Source organism: Dasypus novemcinctus, chromosome 19, assembly GCF_030445035.2.
Source record: "Dasypus novemcinctus isolate mDasNov1 chromosome 19, mDasNov1.1.hap2, whole genome shotgun sequence".
NCBI lineage: Eukaryota > Metazoa > Chordata > Mammalia > Cingulata > Dasypodidae > Dasypus > Dasypus novemcinctus.
This window is the reverse complement of record NC_080691.1, coordinates 82,118,952-82,134,216: the sequence shown is the minus strand read 5'-3', so window position 1 is coordinate 82,134,216 and position 15,265 is coordinate 82,118,952. Positions and strand designations below refer to the sequence as shown.

Genomic DNA, 15,265 nt, shown 5'->3' with positions numbered 1-15,265 from the left:
ACACCATTTTTAAGTGCAATTAAGTGACATTAACTATAGTCATTATGTGGTGCTGCCATCACCACCATCCATTACCAAAACTTCTTCCACCACCCCCCAAACAGAAACCCTGCACCCATTCAGCAATAACTCCCCCCTTCCACAGGCCCTGGTAACCTCGAATCTGCTTTCTGTCTTGATGAATTTGCTCATTCTAGATATTTCATATAAGTGGACTCGTGCAATATGTGTCTTTTCGTGTCTGGCTTATTTCATTCAATATGGCATCTTCGAGATTCATCCATGTACCACGAATCAGAAGGTCATTCCTTTTTACAGCTGAATAATATTCCATTGTACGGCTAGACCACGTTCTGTTTACCCACTCATCTGTCGTGAACACTTGGGTGGCTTCCCCTTCTTGGCTACTGTGAGCTACGCTGCTATCAACAATTACATACAAATATCTGCTTGAGTCCCTGCTTTCAGTTCTTTTGAGTCTATACCTAAGAGGGGAATTGCCAAGTTGATTGGTAGTCCTGTGTTCAACCTTTCAAAGCACTTCCACACGGTTTTCCATGGTGGCTGTACCATTTTACATTTCCATCAGCAGTGTATGAGGGTTCTGTTTCTCCACATCCTTGGCAGCACTGTTATTTTCTGTCTTCTTTTTATAATAGCTGTCCTAGTGGGTGCTTAAGCATCACTTCTAATGGTTGTGTGACATTCCACTCCATGGAAGGTGCAATTCTAGCAAGGCCAGCTCTGGGGTCTCCCAGGCCCCAGCAAAGCAGAAGTACAGTGAAGCAAGCACACGTCCAAGATCAGACAGCAATGTGGGAACACTTAGTGCTGTGCAGAAGTCAGAAAAAAATGGCCCTTCCCAGGGGCCCCATGCTTTTTTTTTTAAGATTTATTTATTTTGGGAAGCAGATGTGGCTCAACTGATAGAGCATCTGCCTACCATATAGGAGGTCCAGAGTTCGAAACCCAGGGCCTCCTGGTCCATGTGGTGAGCTGGCCCATGTGCAGTGCTGATGCATGCAAGGAGTGCCTTGCCAAGCAGGGGTGTCCCCCATGTAGGAGTGCCCCATGCGCAAAGAGTGCACCCTGCAAGGAGAGCCGCCCCGCACAAAAAAAGCGCAGCCTGTCCAGGAGTGGCATTGCACACATGGAGAGCTGACGCAGCAAGATGACACAACAAAAAGAGACATGGATTCCTGGCACCACTGACAAGAATACAAGTAGACACAGAAGAACACACAGCGAATGGACACAGAGAGCCGAGAGCAGGGGAGAAGGGGAGAGAAATAAATAAATAAATCTTTTTTTATCCCACCCCCCCATTGTCTGCTTTCTGTGTCCATTCATTGTCTGTTCTTCTGTGTCTGCTTGTTTTCTCATTGGGTGGCTCTGGGAACTGATCCTGGGACCTTCCAGAGTGGGAGGGAAGTGCTCAATCTCTTGTGCCACCTCAGCTCCCTGGTCTGCTGCATCTCTTGTTGTCTCTGCTCTGTGTGTCTTTTTGTTGCGTCAGCCAGCTGCACCAGCTCTCTGTATTGGATGGCACTCCTGCGTGGGGCAGTACTCCATGTGGGTCAGCACTCCGTGCAGGCCAGCACTCCACGTGGGCCAGCTCTCCACACGGGCCCGCTTGCCTTCACCAGGAGGCCCTGGGCATCAAACCCTGGACCTCCTATTTGGTAGACGGGAACCCAATTGCTTGAGCCACATCTGCTTCCCCATGCTTGTTTTTGTAAATAAAGCTTTATTGTCATGCCGTATATTAGGGTTCTCCAGAGAAACAGAACCAACAGGATAGATGGATTATGAATGGATGGGTGGATGGGTGATGGAGATATGGATATAGATGGATACATTTTTGGATAGGTGGATGGATGGATCAATGGGTGGATAGATGATAGATGATGGATGGATAGATAGATAGATTTAGAGATACTAAGAGAAGTATTATAGGAATTGGTTCATGCAATCATGTGGATTGCCAAGTATTCTGTAGGCAGGCTGGAAGGTGGAAACTGCTTTGAAGATGAAGTTGAATTCCCCAGGAGAAGGAGGCTGGCTGATGAAGAGGCCGCAATTCTTCTTTCTGACTCCTGAAATCCTCAGTTTGCCTTGATGCCCTCCAATGGATTGGATGAGGAGACCCTTCGTGGCTGAGGGCAATCTCCGTTGTTGATTGTAGATGCAATCGGCTGTAAATGCGAGCACCTGACTATACGTGCAGATTTACCTAAAAAATACCTTCTCAGTAGCATTCAGGCCTGAGCTTGCTTGCCCAGACAACTGACACCATCACCTAGCCAAGTTGACACTCGAAACTAACCGTCATGCATAGCCACTCCCCTCGTTCATGTATGATTTTGGCAGCTTTCACACAGCGGCTGAGCTGAGTGTCGCAACAGAGGCCGTGCAAAGCTGAAAATATTGGCTCTCAGACCCTTTACAGAGAAAGTTTCCTCAGCCCTGCAGTCTGGTGTGTGTTCAGAAATGACAATGACAAGGTTTCCTGGCCTCCAGAAAGAAGGAAATTCCCCAGGCAGCCTCTCTACAAGAAGACAAGGCTGTGTCTGATGGCCTTTTCTTTCTTCCAGGTATGAAGAAGAAAGAATCAAGGCGAGGAAGGAAAGGTAGGAGCGGGGCAGCGACTGATGGGGTGGGAACTTAGAGTTTGTGACTGAGCAGTGCCCTCGTTTGGGGGTGACCTGGTGGCTGTGGCCTTGGCAGGGACCAATGTCAGGCACCCAGACTTTCGCTTCTCCTGAGCTCGGGAGGAGGAACTGCGTTCGAATCCCAGCTCCTCCACTTTTTTTTTTTTGTCATTCATGAAGAGCCAAAAATTTATTATTCATGTTTACCTACTGTGACAGCTTGAATTTGGTGAATCCCCAAAAGATCATGTTCTCTTTTTTTTTAGATATATTTTTTAAAGACACATAGATCACACAAAATCCCCCACTTCATAACAACCCAATATGGGCAGATAGAAAGTTCACCACTGCCTGGTTGGGGGTGGATTGTGAAAATCCTGGAAGATGTAATGTTCTCAGCGCAAATGTGGGTGCAGAATACGCACTCGATAAAGATAATAATAATTGCAATCAGACTGAGTTCTCACTTTAGAGTATCAGCCCATACCCCTGATAGTCGCAGAAGCACCCCCTTAGTGACTTGGCTTTCTTTAGTGACACAGCCGTCAGCAGCACTCGTGGAACTTCCGGGCTATTCCAGCCCTTCTCGGCAGGGCGAGGAGCACTGCTAACCGCTCCTTGTGGCCCAGGAATCCAAGGCTCAGAGAGGGCAAGTTGCCTACTCAAGGTTGCACAGCACATCCATCAAAACCATTTGTCACCCCAGGCCCCACACCAGCCCCGGGGAAAACAGGCAAATCAGACAGAGGTTCCAACCCAACCCAGAAGGTTCCTCGATACCTTGGCACAGCCCAGTGTTAACAGGCGGCTGGATGGGAGCAGGCAGGGGGCTGGGGGATGAAGCTGGGGGGGGATGGGAACAGCCCTGTGTCCTCCCCTCTCCCATCCTCCCTTCCTCCTTCCTTTTTCTGTTTCTTTCTCTCTTCCTCCCTCCTTCCCTTTTCTCCTCCCTTCCTTCCATTCTCTTCTTCCTCTTTCCCTCCCTTGCCTCTTCCTTTCCTTCTTCTCCCTCCTTCCTCCCTCCCTTCTTTTTCTTCCTCTCTAGCTCTCTTTCCCTCCCTCTTTTTCTTCCTTCCTTCTTTCCTGTCTCTTTTTTTTAAGGTTTATTTTATTTATTTATCCTTCCCCTTGCTGCCTTGCGCTCACTGTCTGCTCTCTGTATCCATTTGCTGTGCGCTCTTCTGTGTCTGCTTGTCTTCTCGTCTCGTCTTCTCTTTAGGAGGCACCGGGAACCGTTCCTGGGACCTTCCGACGTGGGAGAGAGGCGTTTAACCGCTTGAGCCGCCCCAGCTCCCTGGTTTGCTGTGTCTCTCATTGTCTTTCCTCTGTGTCTCTTTTTTGTTGCGTCATCTTGTTGCGCCAGCTCTCCGCGCGGGCCAGCTCGCCGTCGCCAGGAGGCCCCGGGAACTGAACCCGGTACCCCCATGTGGTCAACAGGAGCCAGTCGCTTGTGCTTCCCACGCTGTGTGTTTCTCTCTCAAATTCCCTCCCTCCCCCCGTCTCTCCCTTCCATTCTCCCTCCCTCCTCCCTTCCTTTTCTCTCTTTCCCTCTGAGTTAAGTGCTCTCGTCCCACCTGCCAAGCCTCAGCTGTGGACGGGCACAGGGGAGACGCACGCAGGCACGGCACTCACCTTTCCGGAGCTGCGGCAGGGGTGGGGGGTGGTGAACACAGTGCCCGTGCAGTGACCGCGTGGGTGTGTCTCCAGGGAAAAGCCGGGGTCGACCGCCTTCTCCCTGCCCCCCACTCCTGCATCCTCGCAGCTAGGCCCCCCCTCGCGCCCCCGAGGTGAGCTCTTCTCCCCCCACCTTGGGGCCATCTCCACCCTCAGGGGCCCGACATCTCCAGGTGGGCGGCCCTTGGGCCAAACTCCAGCCATCGCCATGCGTCTCCTCACTTTCTCCGTCCACAGCGCGAGGCCCCAGCCAGAGTTTGTCCTCCCCAGGCCTGAAGAGAAGCCAGAGGTGGTGGCGGAGAACAGGTGAGTGTGCAGTGTCCTCAGGTGAGCAAGTATGCAGGTGACTCAGGTGAGCGTGCAGGTGTCCTCAGGTGAGCAAGTGTGCAAGTGACCACAGGTGAGTGTGTAGGTGCCTGCAGGTGCACGTTGCAGGTGCCCAAGTGAGCATGTGCAGGTGACTGCGGGTGAGTGTTAACATCTGCCCAGGGCTGGAGTCCTCGGGGGAAGGCCGGGAGCCTGCGAGCAAGATGGGATACACAAATCACGTGGACACCACACCAGGCATGTCAGATTCCCACCAAATCCACCCGTGGAACTCAGTGCAGTCCTGGGCAGAGGGGGCTTCTGGGAACAGCATTGCTTGGGCCGATTCTCCCAGAAGGGGATGCCCCCAAATTGTTCTGCCCTTGCTCCCAGGGTGCTTGGTAGACGGGAGCCGAACCACAGCGTCGGGCGGGGAGGTGTCCTGGAGAACCTGGAGTGGTCCCAGGAGGAGTGGGAGCTGAGGGCGTGAATTGCTGGGTCCCCCCGTTATGGATTAAATCAAGCCCCCCCAAAAAACATGTCCAAGTCCTGACCTTTCGTCTCATGACTGTGAACCCGCTTGTGAATAAGATCTTTGAGGGCCACCTCAACCCAGTCCTCTGGAGATGAGTTCCCATCCACAAACAAAACGCACAAGGGAATCATCCACCATGAGTGAAAGCCAGCAGATGCAACAAACAGCAGAATTAGACTTTCCCCTTGGGAGTCTAGATAGAGATGATAAGATAGTCATGTTTAGAAAGATTAAAGAAAGAAGAATTTAAAAATTAATAAAACAAACAAAAATACAAAAATAGAATGCTTAAAGACACCTGGATTTTGGACTTCTAGTCTCTGACACTTTGAGCCAAAACGTTCCTGTTGTCTAAGCCAACCAGTGGGTGATATTTGTCATAGCAGCCCTGACTGACTAAGACACCCCCCAACCTTCATCGCCCAGAATGACTCAACTTTTAAGAGCAGAGGTTTCCCAGCCAGACAGCAGGGGTTCAAGTCTCAGCCCTGACCTTTTCCTGCCTGCGTGAACTTGGGCATGTCTGCAACCGCCGTGGACTTCCTTGTAGTCATAAATAAGGTGAGAGTGATGACAGGGCCCCTGTGGGGCTTGAAAGAAGGAATCCACATGAACCTAGTGTCCAGCTCAAGGTGGAGCACACTGGAATTTCCATTTAAAAGTGAGCTGTTTTGATGATGAGCTAAGAAAATGGGCATGGCACCTGCTAAACTGTCATACTCAACTGATGACCATTTCTCTGCCCAGTGGCCCATGCAGTGTCTCCTCTGGCCCCCGTAACAAAACACAGAGCACCTTATGTGTGTATTTATTCCCCATGGCTGCTGGAAAAAATGACCACAAACTGGGAGGTTTTAAACAACAGACATTTATTCTCTCACAACTCAGGAGTCTAAAATCAAGGTGTGGGTGGGGCTGCTGTCCTCTGAAGCTCTGGGGGAGGGTCCTCCTTGGCCTCTCCCACTCACAGGTGCATGACTTTCAGTCCTGCCTTCATTTCCACCTGGCTGTCTTCTCCCTTCCATGTGTCCACATTTCCCTTTTCTTATAAGGACACCGGTCGTATTGGATTTAGAGCTAATCCATCCTCAAAGACAAACTGTCCACATCTCCAACGACCCTATTTCCAAATAAGTCCACATTCGCAGGACTAGGGGGCTATGACTTGAACATATTTTTGGGGGGCCCCAATTCAAACCCATATGACTAAATTTATTTGGCATTCAGGAACAGGTGTGGCTCCAGCAGTTGGATGCCCGCCTTCCACATGGGAGGTCCCAGGTTCAGTTTCTGGTGCCTCTTAAAGAACATGAGCTGATGCAACAAACTGACCCAACTAGCTGACACGATGAGTTGACACAACGAGCAGAGAGTGGATGTGGCTCAAGCGGTTGGGCATCCACCTCCTGCATGGGAGGTCCCAGGTTCAGTTCCCAGTGCCTCCTAAAGAAGACGAGCAGACAACGAACAGACACAGTGAACAGACGCAGACACAATGAGCAGACACAGCAAGCAGACAACGGGACAGATGAGGGGGCCATCTCGGGGTGGAGGGATAAACACTATAAAAAATGTATATGTACAAATTGTCATTGAAAACAATTTAAAAGTTATTTCCCCGGTTGTGCTTGCCACACTGCATGTGCTCACATTTTGAACAGCCACGTGTGACTGGACAGCGCAGACACAGAAACTGCCTATCATTCCAGAAAGTTCTATTGGACAGCAGCCCTCTCCAGATCACTGTCCTGGATCTTCCTCACTCTCTTTTTTTTTTTTTTTATCCACTAAATGTATATTGGAAGTCTTTTTGTGCCTCGCCCTGGGATACCTGGAAAAGCATGGGCTGACCCCAGCCCTCCCCCTGGCCCCACCAGGAAGTCTCTACTTCCGGGGTCTTTCGGTCCAGGTCTACCCCCTGCGTTTGAACCTTTGGCAAACACCACCTGAGCCAGTTCTGTGCCTTCTCCTGCCCAGAGCCCCCTGAGGGCAGTGACTCCATTCCCTCCTCCTCCTCATGTCCAGCACACAGGGGTACGGGCAGCTGGTGCCAAGAGACCAAGTTCTGACCTCCGGTGAAGGTTCCGGAAGGTGACCTCTGTCCAGTTCCCAGTGGGTGGGTTTGCATCCCCAGGCCTCGGGGTGGTTTCATTTTGCACTAGCAAAGGGCCTTGGCTGGTCTCCTTCTGGCTCATTTGTTATGCAGCAGACGCTCACTGATGCTTGCTTTAAAATCAAAGTGGCATCAGTCCTCACGGAGCTCAAGGTCTTGACAAGCTGGTAGGAAATACCAGGGCTCCTGAAAATAAACTAATAATCCAGACACTCCTTTCCTCCTCCACAGTTCTGTTCCAGTCGCAGAAAATCAGGAAACTAGGTGAGTGTGAAGCAGTAGTGTTGGTGTTTTTTTTTTTTTAACCCATGTATTATCCTTTTAAAAATCTAAAGATACTACAGAAAAGGCTAAAGACACACTGGGGTTTCCTCTCCTCCTCCCCGGAAATCACTGCTACTCTCAGTTTGATACAGATTTTTCTAGGCCGTTCTTTGTTCATTTTATTGTGGTGGCATATATAGAGAACACAAAATTTCCCATTTTAACCATTTTTAAGGGTGCGATTCGTTACATTCATAATGTTGTGCTACCATCACCGCCATCCACTATCAAGAAACTCTGCACCCCTGAAGCAGTAGCTCCCCTTTCCTTCCTCCCTCTGGTAAACTCTAATCCACTTTCTGTCTCTACGGTTTTGCTTCCTCCAGATATTTCCTTCATGTAAGTGGGATCATAACATATTAATCATTTTGTGTCTGGCTTCTTTCACACAACATCATGTCTTCAAGGTTCATCCATGTTTTTTTGTTTGCTTGTTTCTTTTTGGATTGAACCCAGGACCTCGTACATGGGAAGCAGGTGCTCAACCACTCCAACCACATCCACTCTAGGCCTTCATTTTTCGTTTCTTCAAAATGGTATTAAGATATTATCTTGATGACTGGGTTTTTTGGAACCCCTCAGATTTGACCTCAAGGCATCCTAGCTAGACCTGGCACTGTCCAGAATGTAGTAGGTGCCTAATAAATGCTTGTAGGCTGAGGGATGGTAAATACAGTGTATGTAAAATCTAACACTGCTATTGCACAAGGGAGCAATAAGTGTCTGCCAGACCCTGTGTGCTAGGTGTTTTGTTTTTTTTTTAATATTAATTTCTTTAAGCCTCACAAAAGCCCCATAAAATAAGTTCTGTTATTATTCCATATTTTACTTGCAGAATCCAAGGCTCAGGGAGGCTAAGTAACTTGCCCAACATAGCACAGTCAGTGAGGGGCAGAATGTAATCTCAGGGTGTCCGGCTTTGATTAACCCAATCTGAAGCCCAGAAGGTAACGCAACGAAAGGGCGGGTTGTCTGCGCACAGCCTGTCTCATCTCCAGATGCCAGGAAAAGCCTCCCTGTGTGTTAGGGGTCCCCAAGATCACCCTCCATTTTGATGACTCACTAAAAGAACTCCCACAAAAAGAAAACAAACAAACAAAAACAAATTAAAAATTAATAAACAAACAAACAAAATAAAAGGACTCCCAGAACTCCGAAAAGTTGTTCTACTCCCGTTTGTGGTTTATTATTGTGAAGGATACAGATTAAAAACAGCAATGGGACAAGACACCCGGGACAGAGTCCAGGAAACACTAGTCTCCAGCTTCCAGTTGAGTTGTTCTCTCCCAGTGCCGGCGTGGAAACATTTAAGCCCCCTGCGGCCATGTGTGCCCACACGCGCTGAGTACTGCCGACAGGGACTCTCACCTGAGCCTTGGTTTGAGGTCGGTCATATAGTCATGACAGACCTGAATCTCCAGCTGCCTCCAAAGATCAAACTGATACCCCAGGGCCAAGATTCCACCATAAATTTCATCAGCAGCATAGACTACTGGGGGTGGCCCAAGGCCCCCAGATAAACAGACGCTCGGGCAGGCTATTCCAAGGACTTCTCTCAGGAGCCAGGCAGGGCCCAACCTTGCTTTGAAAGGTGCAAAATTAATCCTTTACTGCACACACCGCTGCAAACCTGTCGCCATGGCCGACCACATGCCTTTACACCCAGGACTCCCCAAGCTGAGACAAAAGCATCAGGAGTGGTTTCGCCCCTCCCCGTGGGGCACTGAGTAGAAGCACGTTCTCCACCCCATTCTGTAAAGAGCACCTCAACCCCAGCCCTCAGGAGATGAGCTCACATCCACAAGCGCGAAACACACAAGGGAATCCTCCACCATGAGCAAGAGCCAGCAGCCAAGCACGTGCTTCCCATATGCGCGGTCCTGGGTTTGATCCCTGGTACATCCTGAAAACAAAAAATCCAACTCTCACTGGGGAACAGATAGAGCTTAGTGTGTGAGCACCTACTTCCCATACGTGAGGTCCTGGGCTCAATCTCCAGGATCCTCTAAAACAAAAAAAGTCGACAGACACAACACTCAGTAAGATCAGACCCTCCCCCAGGGCCAGAGATAATAGAACAATCACGTCTAAAAGGATCAAAGACACAAAAGAAGGAATTATGGGGAACCATGGATGGATGGATAGGCTGAAGCCTCCTGCTGGTCTGTTTGGAGGCGTCATGAGTCCCTGGACCCCAGGAGAGAAGCCCCCTTCAGAGAAGGTGTCAGCAGGATGTATCACTCTTTTGGATTCCATGCCTGTGGAAGAGCGTTTTCCACTTTCTTTAAAAAAAGTAAATAACTTGGCCTGTGTTTCCCCCTCTCCAGCATGTCCTGAGGCGGCGCGAGCATTGAGAAGGACACGAAGGAAGACTCCAGGTTCCGGAAACTTCTATCGGGCGCCCTCCCGGCACCGGATCTCGTCCCCCATCTCATCCCGAGTCACGATCTTCCGAGGGTGCCAGTCTCTCCCACCCATCTCTGAAACTCAGTGTCCTTTCTTAGCTGCTTGGAAACCTTTTGTTTTTTTTCTTTGAAACGGTTCGGTATTCGTGCATTCCTGGAAAGGACCTGGTTCTCAGCCCTCCCTCCTTCACACTCACGAACTCACGGCCGAGGAGCGTGGGGGATGCTGTGGCGTGGCCCCAGAGACCTCTCCCCGTCCCAGCCGGCCTCCGGCCAGCGCTGGGTGCAAGGTTCTGACTCTAGACCCTTCCCTTCCTCGTCAGCTGCCCCAAGTCGCAGCCACAGACGCCCACCGGCACCCCGGTCAGCGCTGGGTGCAAGGTTCTGACTCTAGACCCTTCCCTTCCTCGTCAGCTGCCCCAAGTCGCAGCCACAGACGCCCACCGGCACCCCGGCCAGCTCTGGTTTTGCTCCTGTGCCTTTCCTCCCAGAACGGCGCCCAGGTCTGGAGCTCGCCTCCAGAACGTCTGCCCTGGGGAACTCCCTGTCTACAGCCTCTTGTCCAAAAGCCACATCCCTGGGTTCCCCCTGATAGCACCCGCCTTCCGCGAGAACGTCGGCTCCCTCACCACGAGTGAGACCTACTGCTGATCCTTGTCTCCGGTTGCAAAACGACACCCCCCTGCATCCAGAACGTTCTCGAGCCCCTGCAACCTGGACTCCACGCCACGGGGCCGTCACGACCGAGACTTCCGACCGAGGGAACGGGCTGTCCCCGCGTCACACAATCCGTCCAGCACCAGGGCGGGACGTGCCACGTGCGGATGGTGAGAAGCCGGCCCCGAAAAGGGCGCGTTCCAGAGATGCCAGCCTGGCGGGAGGGAGACACAGGGAGTGGGCTGGGTGGCGTTTCCAAGACCTGATGCCCAGGATGCCTGAAAAGTGTTCGGTTCAAAGCTCAGCGCGGCGGGTCCAGGTGCAGGGGCCCAGGCAGACTTTCGGGATGTAATCCAGTCACCGGTCCGGCGGCCCCTGGAGGGAGTGAGCCCCCCGCCTCTGGAGGCATGTAAGGAAAGGCTGGAGGATTCTTGCGGAAGGATTTCCTCCCCGGCACGTGCTCTGGTCCCCCCTCTCCCTGGAATTTTAGGGTTCAGTTGGCCAGCTCCCCCCCCCAAGCTGCAAATCTGGGGTTCCCAGCCCCAGCCTCACTGGGACTGGTGAATATGTCTTGACCTGGGGTGACACGGGCGGTGGCAGTACTTTGGTTCTCCCAGCGACGGTCAGAGCTGCCGGACACTGCAGCGGGTGACCTGTCCCATCCCGAATGCGGTGTCCGGAGGAAGCCGCTTCGGCCTGCGAACCCCACCGACAAAGCCCCGGGGCTGTGCCGGGAGTGCCCCCCGGGTCCCCACACCGTCGGGGCATCTGGGGGCTTCGACGTTGGTTTCCCCAAGGGACGGAAGCGCAGAGGGCAGGGGCCGCGTCCCGGGACCCCGCGGCGGAAGAGCCTGGCGTCGCCAGGGCCAGCCCCTCCTCCCGCCCCTCCCCGGGGCACCTCCTGTGGCGACAGGCGCTTTGGGCAAGCGGGGGAGCCGTGAGTGGGGGGCCAGGGACGCCACGGGGCCCGGGAGGCCCCAACCCCCCCCCCAGGTGGCCCCCGGCGAGCCCCTCGGCCCGCCGAGTCCACTCGTCCAAGTCCGGCCCCAGGAAGGGGGACACGGACTGCGGCCACCGTCCCTCCCGGGCCCTGGCCGTCACCGAACGCCTCCCTCCGCGTCAGACAGAGCCGCGGCGAGAGGAGCCGGCTCACCCCGCGCCTCGGCCGCACCCCTGCCTTCCCCACGCCAGAGCGGCGGACGACACAGACCCCCGCGGGCCGGCCTTCTAGAAAGATCCCCGCGCAACCGAAAGGCCAGCGGGGACCGGCCGTGCCAGCGCCCCTCCGGATCACCAGCAGACTCAAAGAGAGGGCGCGGAGTCCAGGACCCCAGCTCGGGCCCACAGAACCTTCCGGGAAAAAAAAGAGAGACCAACCCACCCCACGCACCTCCCGCGAAGGCAGGACGCAGAGTTGGATTGGCTGCGCCGAGTCCCCCCCGCGTAGCTCCGTCCAGACGGGGCCACGGCGCCAGGCGGGCTGCAACCCGCACCGTGCCCGCATCAGCTTGGCGTGCGTGGGCCCCCGTGCGACGGGCACTGCGGAGGGACCGCGGCCTCCCGAATCCTGCCCCCCCAAGCCCGTGACTCTCGAGCGGCCGCGCTCCCCTCTTCCCCACGGTGAGTTTTGCGGTTTGAAAAAGAAAAAGGAAACTCCCGGTGGGTCCTGGCGTGACGTTGGTCCGTCCGTTCCGTGAGCTCGGGGGAGACTTGGATGTGAAATAAATCATGTATCACCGGGAAGGGCGGTTAGTTATTTTTGTTCAGGCCGCGCTGGGATGGGGGTTTCTCAGCCAGGGCCACCCCCTCCCGTCCGCCCTGGCTTTGGTTTCCCGTCTGCTGAATCGGGGTTCAGAATTGGGGTTCTCTCCGAGGCCCCCCCTTCCCTCTCTGCGCTTCCAAATTTCCTTGCCCTCGAATGAAGATGATGGTCCCAGCCGGTGCCAACCTGGCAGGGTCAGGGCCACGTGGCTGGCAGGGAAACTGAGGCACAGAGGGCGACGTGGCCCATCCGAGGTCACCCCGTGACCGAGTGATGGCTTGTTTCCATGCAGTTTCGCCCCACGGGCCGCCCTGTTCCCCGGCTGGGGACCCGCAGCCCTCTGTCCGCTGTGGGAGAGTCAGGGGGCCATGCCCCTCAAAGGTTGGCAGCTAAACCTCCCGCACCAGGTGACTGTGGGGCCTCCTGGCAACAGAGAGGCCACAGCAGGTCATCCCCCCGATGTCTGCCCCCGTGACGTCACCCCGGATGGCAGGCAGCAGAGGACGAAGGACCCCTCTCCAGGGGGCTGGCTTCGGGGGGCTGCCCGGAAGGGCCTCGTGGAGAAGGGGCAGGGGCTGTGAGGGACACGGGGAGCTGTGGAGGGCGGGGCTGGGGCAGGGGTGATGCGGGGCCACTCGCCATTTGGGGGTGACGGGTCCACCCCTCTGAGCTTACCCCGACGGGTTCCTTGACAACCTCACTCATTCATTCATTCATTCATTCACTCACCGGGCATTGGGATACAGCGGGGCACAAGAATTCCTCACTTTGCCCGTGGAGAGAAAGGACCCTCCCTGCCCCCAGACCCGACGGACACAGAGCACTTTCTAGAACCAGAGGAGGGGAGGCCTCCCCAGCAGAAGGACTGGCCATCACAAATGGCTCGCAAGCAGGACGGGGGCTGGGCGGGGCTGGGCGGGGCTGGGGGCTGCGGTGGGCGTTTCGGCTGAACCGGCGCTCAGTTGGGGGCATGGCTGGTGCTCGCTGACCTTGAACCTCGGAAGGGGGTCGGGGGCAGGTGGGCTTCCTCTTAGCACAGCTGGGCCAGGCGGACCCCGGCAGAGCTGTCATCCGGCCACGTCCCGGTCACCTGCGCCCCGGGCCACGTGTCCCACATGGAGGCTTGCAGCTGAAACGGCCAGAGCTCACACCCCAGAGCTGGGCCCTCCCACCAGGCAGCCTGGATGCCCGACAGAGTACTGGGGTCCCATTGGCCCCTGCACTGGACTAAGCCATGCCCCGCCCCCCGAATCCATGTCAAACCAGAACCTGTGAACATGGCCTTCCTGGAAAGTAGGTCTTGGCAGAGGAATCAAGTTCAGACAAGGCCAGCCTGAAAGAGTGCGATGGCTAATTTCACAGGTTGACTTGCCCAGATGACGGTGTCCCGTTGTTGGGTCAAGCCAGCCGTGGCCTGAGTTCCTGAGAGGGTATATTTCGTGGATTTAAATCAACAGCCAGTTGATTGCATCTACAGCTGGTTGCATCTACAGCTGATTGCATCTACATTCAACACGGGAGAGTGTCTTCGCTCGTGAGGGAATGAACCCAGTGTGAATTCATTTGCTACGGCCACCCTAGGGACCTAGGACAGATGCCCTGCCACTCTGTGAAATGGGGAAACTGAGGCCCCAAGAGGGACAGAGCAGAGGTGGGGGGAGTCAGGGACCAGCTGGGAAGGACTCCTGCCACGGCCTGGCAAGGGTGACCCCCCGCCCACCCCCTCTCCCAGCAGACCAGGGAGGTTTGCCCAGGTCAGCCCAGCCTGTGGGCGGGCGGAGCGGCCCGCAATCTGGAGTCACGGGGTCGAGGACAAGATGAGCTGCTCGCTTGCTGCCTCCACCTGTGGGAGACCCCAGGCAATCCAAGTTGGGGCCTGCGGCTGTTTGGGCCGCTTGGAGCCCAGTGCCCGGCCCGGGCCTGGCAGGAATAAATGGGATGCGTCAGCGGAGGCAGGTGGGCAGGCGACAGAGGGGAGGGCCTTGGGCTGCTTTTATTTATTTATTTTCTTTTTATTTTTGTTTTTTGTTTTTTCTTTATTTTGTCTTTTTTTTAAAGATTTATTTCTTGCCACCCCCTCATTGTTTGCATTTGCTGTGTCTGTTCACCTTCCTTGTTTCTTTTATTTATTTATTTTTGTCTTTATCCTTGTTTCTTTTAGGAGGCACCGGGAACCGAACCCGGGACCTCAGATATGGGAGGGAGGCACCTAACCGCTTGAGCCACCTCCAGCCCCTTTTCAGTGCAGTGGGGGAGGGGCGCTCAGGAGGGGTCAGGGCAGGGGAGGGACACGGTCTGATCTGGGTTTTGCTGATTCTTTTTCTTTTAAAGATTTATGTATTTCTCCCCCACCCCCAGCCCCATTGTCTGCTCCCTGTGTCCATTCGCTGTGTGTTCTTCTGTGTCTGTTGTCTTCTCATTGGGCGGCTCTGAGAACCGATCCTGGGACCTTCCGGAGCGGGAGAGAGGCGATTACTCTCTTGCGCCCCCTCAGCTCCCTAGTCTGCTGCGTCTCTTATTGTCTCTCCTCTGTGTCTCTTTTTGTTGTGTCATCTTGCTGTGCTGGCTTGGCGCACGGGCCAGCTCGCCCTCACCAGGAGGCCCTGGGCATCGAACCCTGGACCTCCTAGATGGTAAACGGGAGCCCAACTACCTGAGCCACATCTGCTTCCCTGATTCTTTTTTAATGTACTAAATTTTTTTTAATGGAGGTAATGCTTAAGGAGTGCAGAGTTCCCATTTGGGGAGGTGGGAAAGTTTTGGGGATGGACAGTGGTCCCACACAGTGAATATAATGCACGCTGCTGAAGGGACACTCAAATGATGAGAACTGGGAAC

At 54.1% G+C, this 15,265-nt stretch overlaps 1 protein-coding gene across 1 annotated transcript in view; it reads left to right on the top strand.

Annotated features, from left to right (window-relative positions):
* ATCAY (ATCAY kinesin light chain interacting caytaxin) overlaps positions 1 to 11,252 on the top strand; it is a 50,714-nt gene extending 39,462 nt beyond the window's left edge. Inside the window, exons 10-13 of the mRNA XM_058282115.2 lie at positions 2,595 to 2,630; positions 4,563 to 4,631; positions 7,511 to 7,543; positions 9,931 to 11,252. Of these exons, the coding sequence (XP_058138098.1) occupies positions 2,595 to 2,630; positions 4,563 to 4,631; positions 7,511 to 7,543; positions 9,931 to 9,940 (148 nt within the window). The 3' untranslated portion in view covers positions 9,941 to 11,252. The remainder of the gene's footprint in view (positions 1 to 2,594; positions 2,631 to 4,562; positions 4,632 to 7,510; positions 7,544 to 9,930) is intronic.
* Positions 11,253 to 15,265: the final 4,013 nt, after the last annotated feature.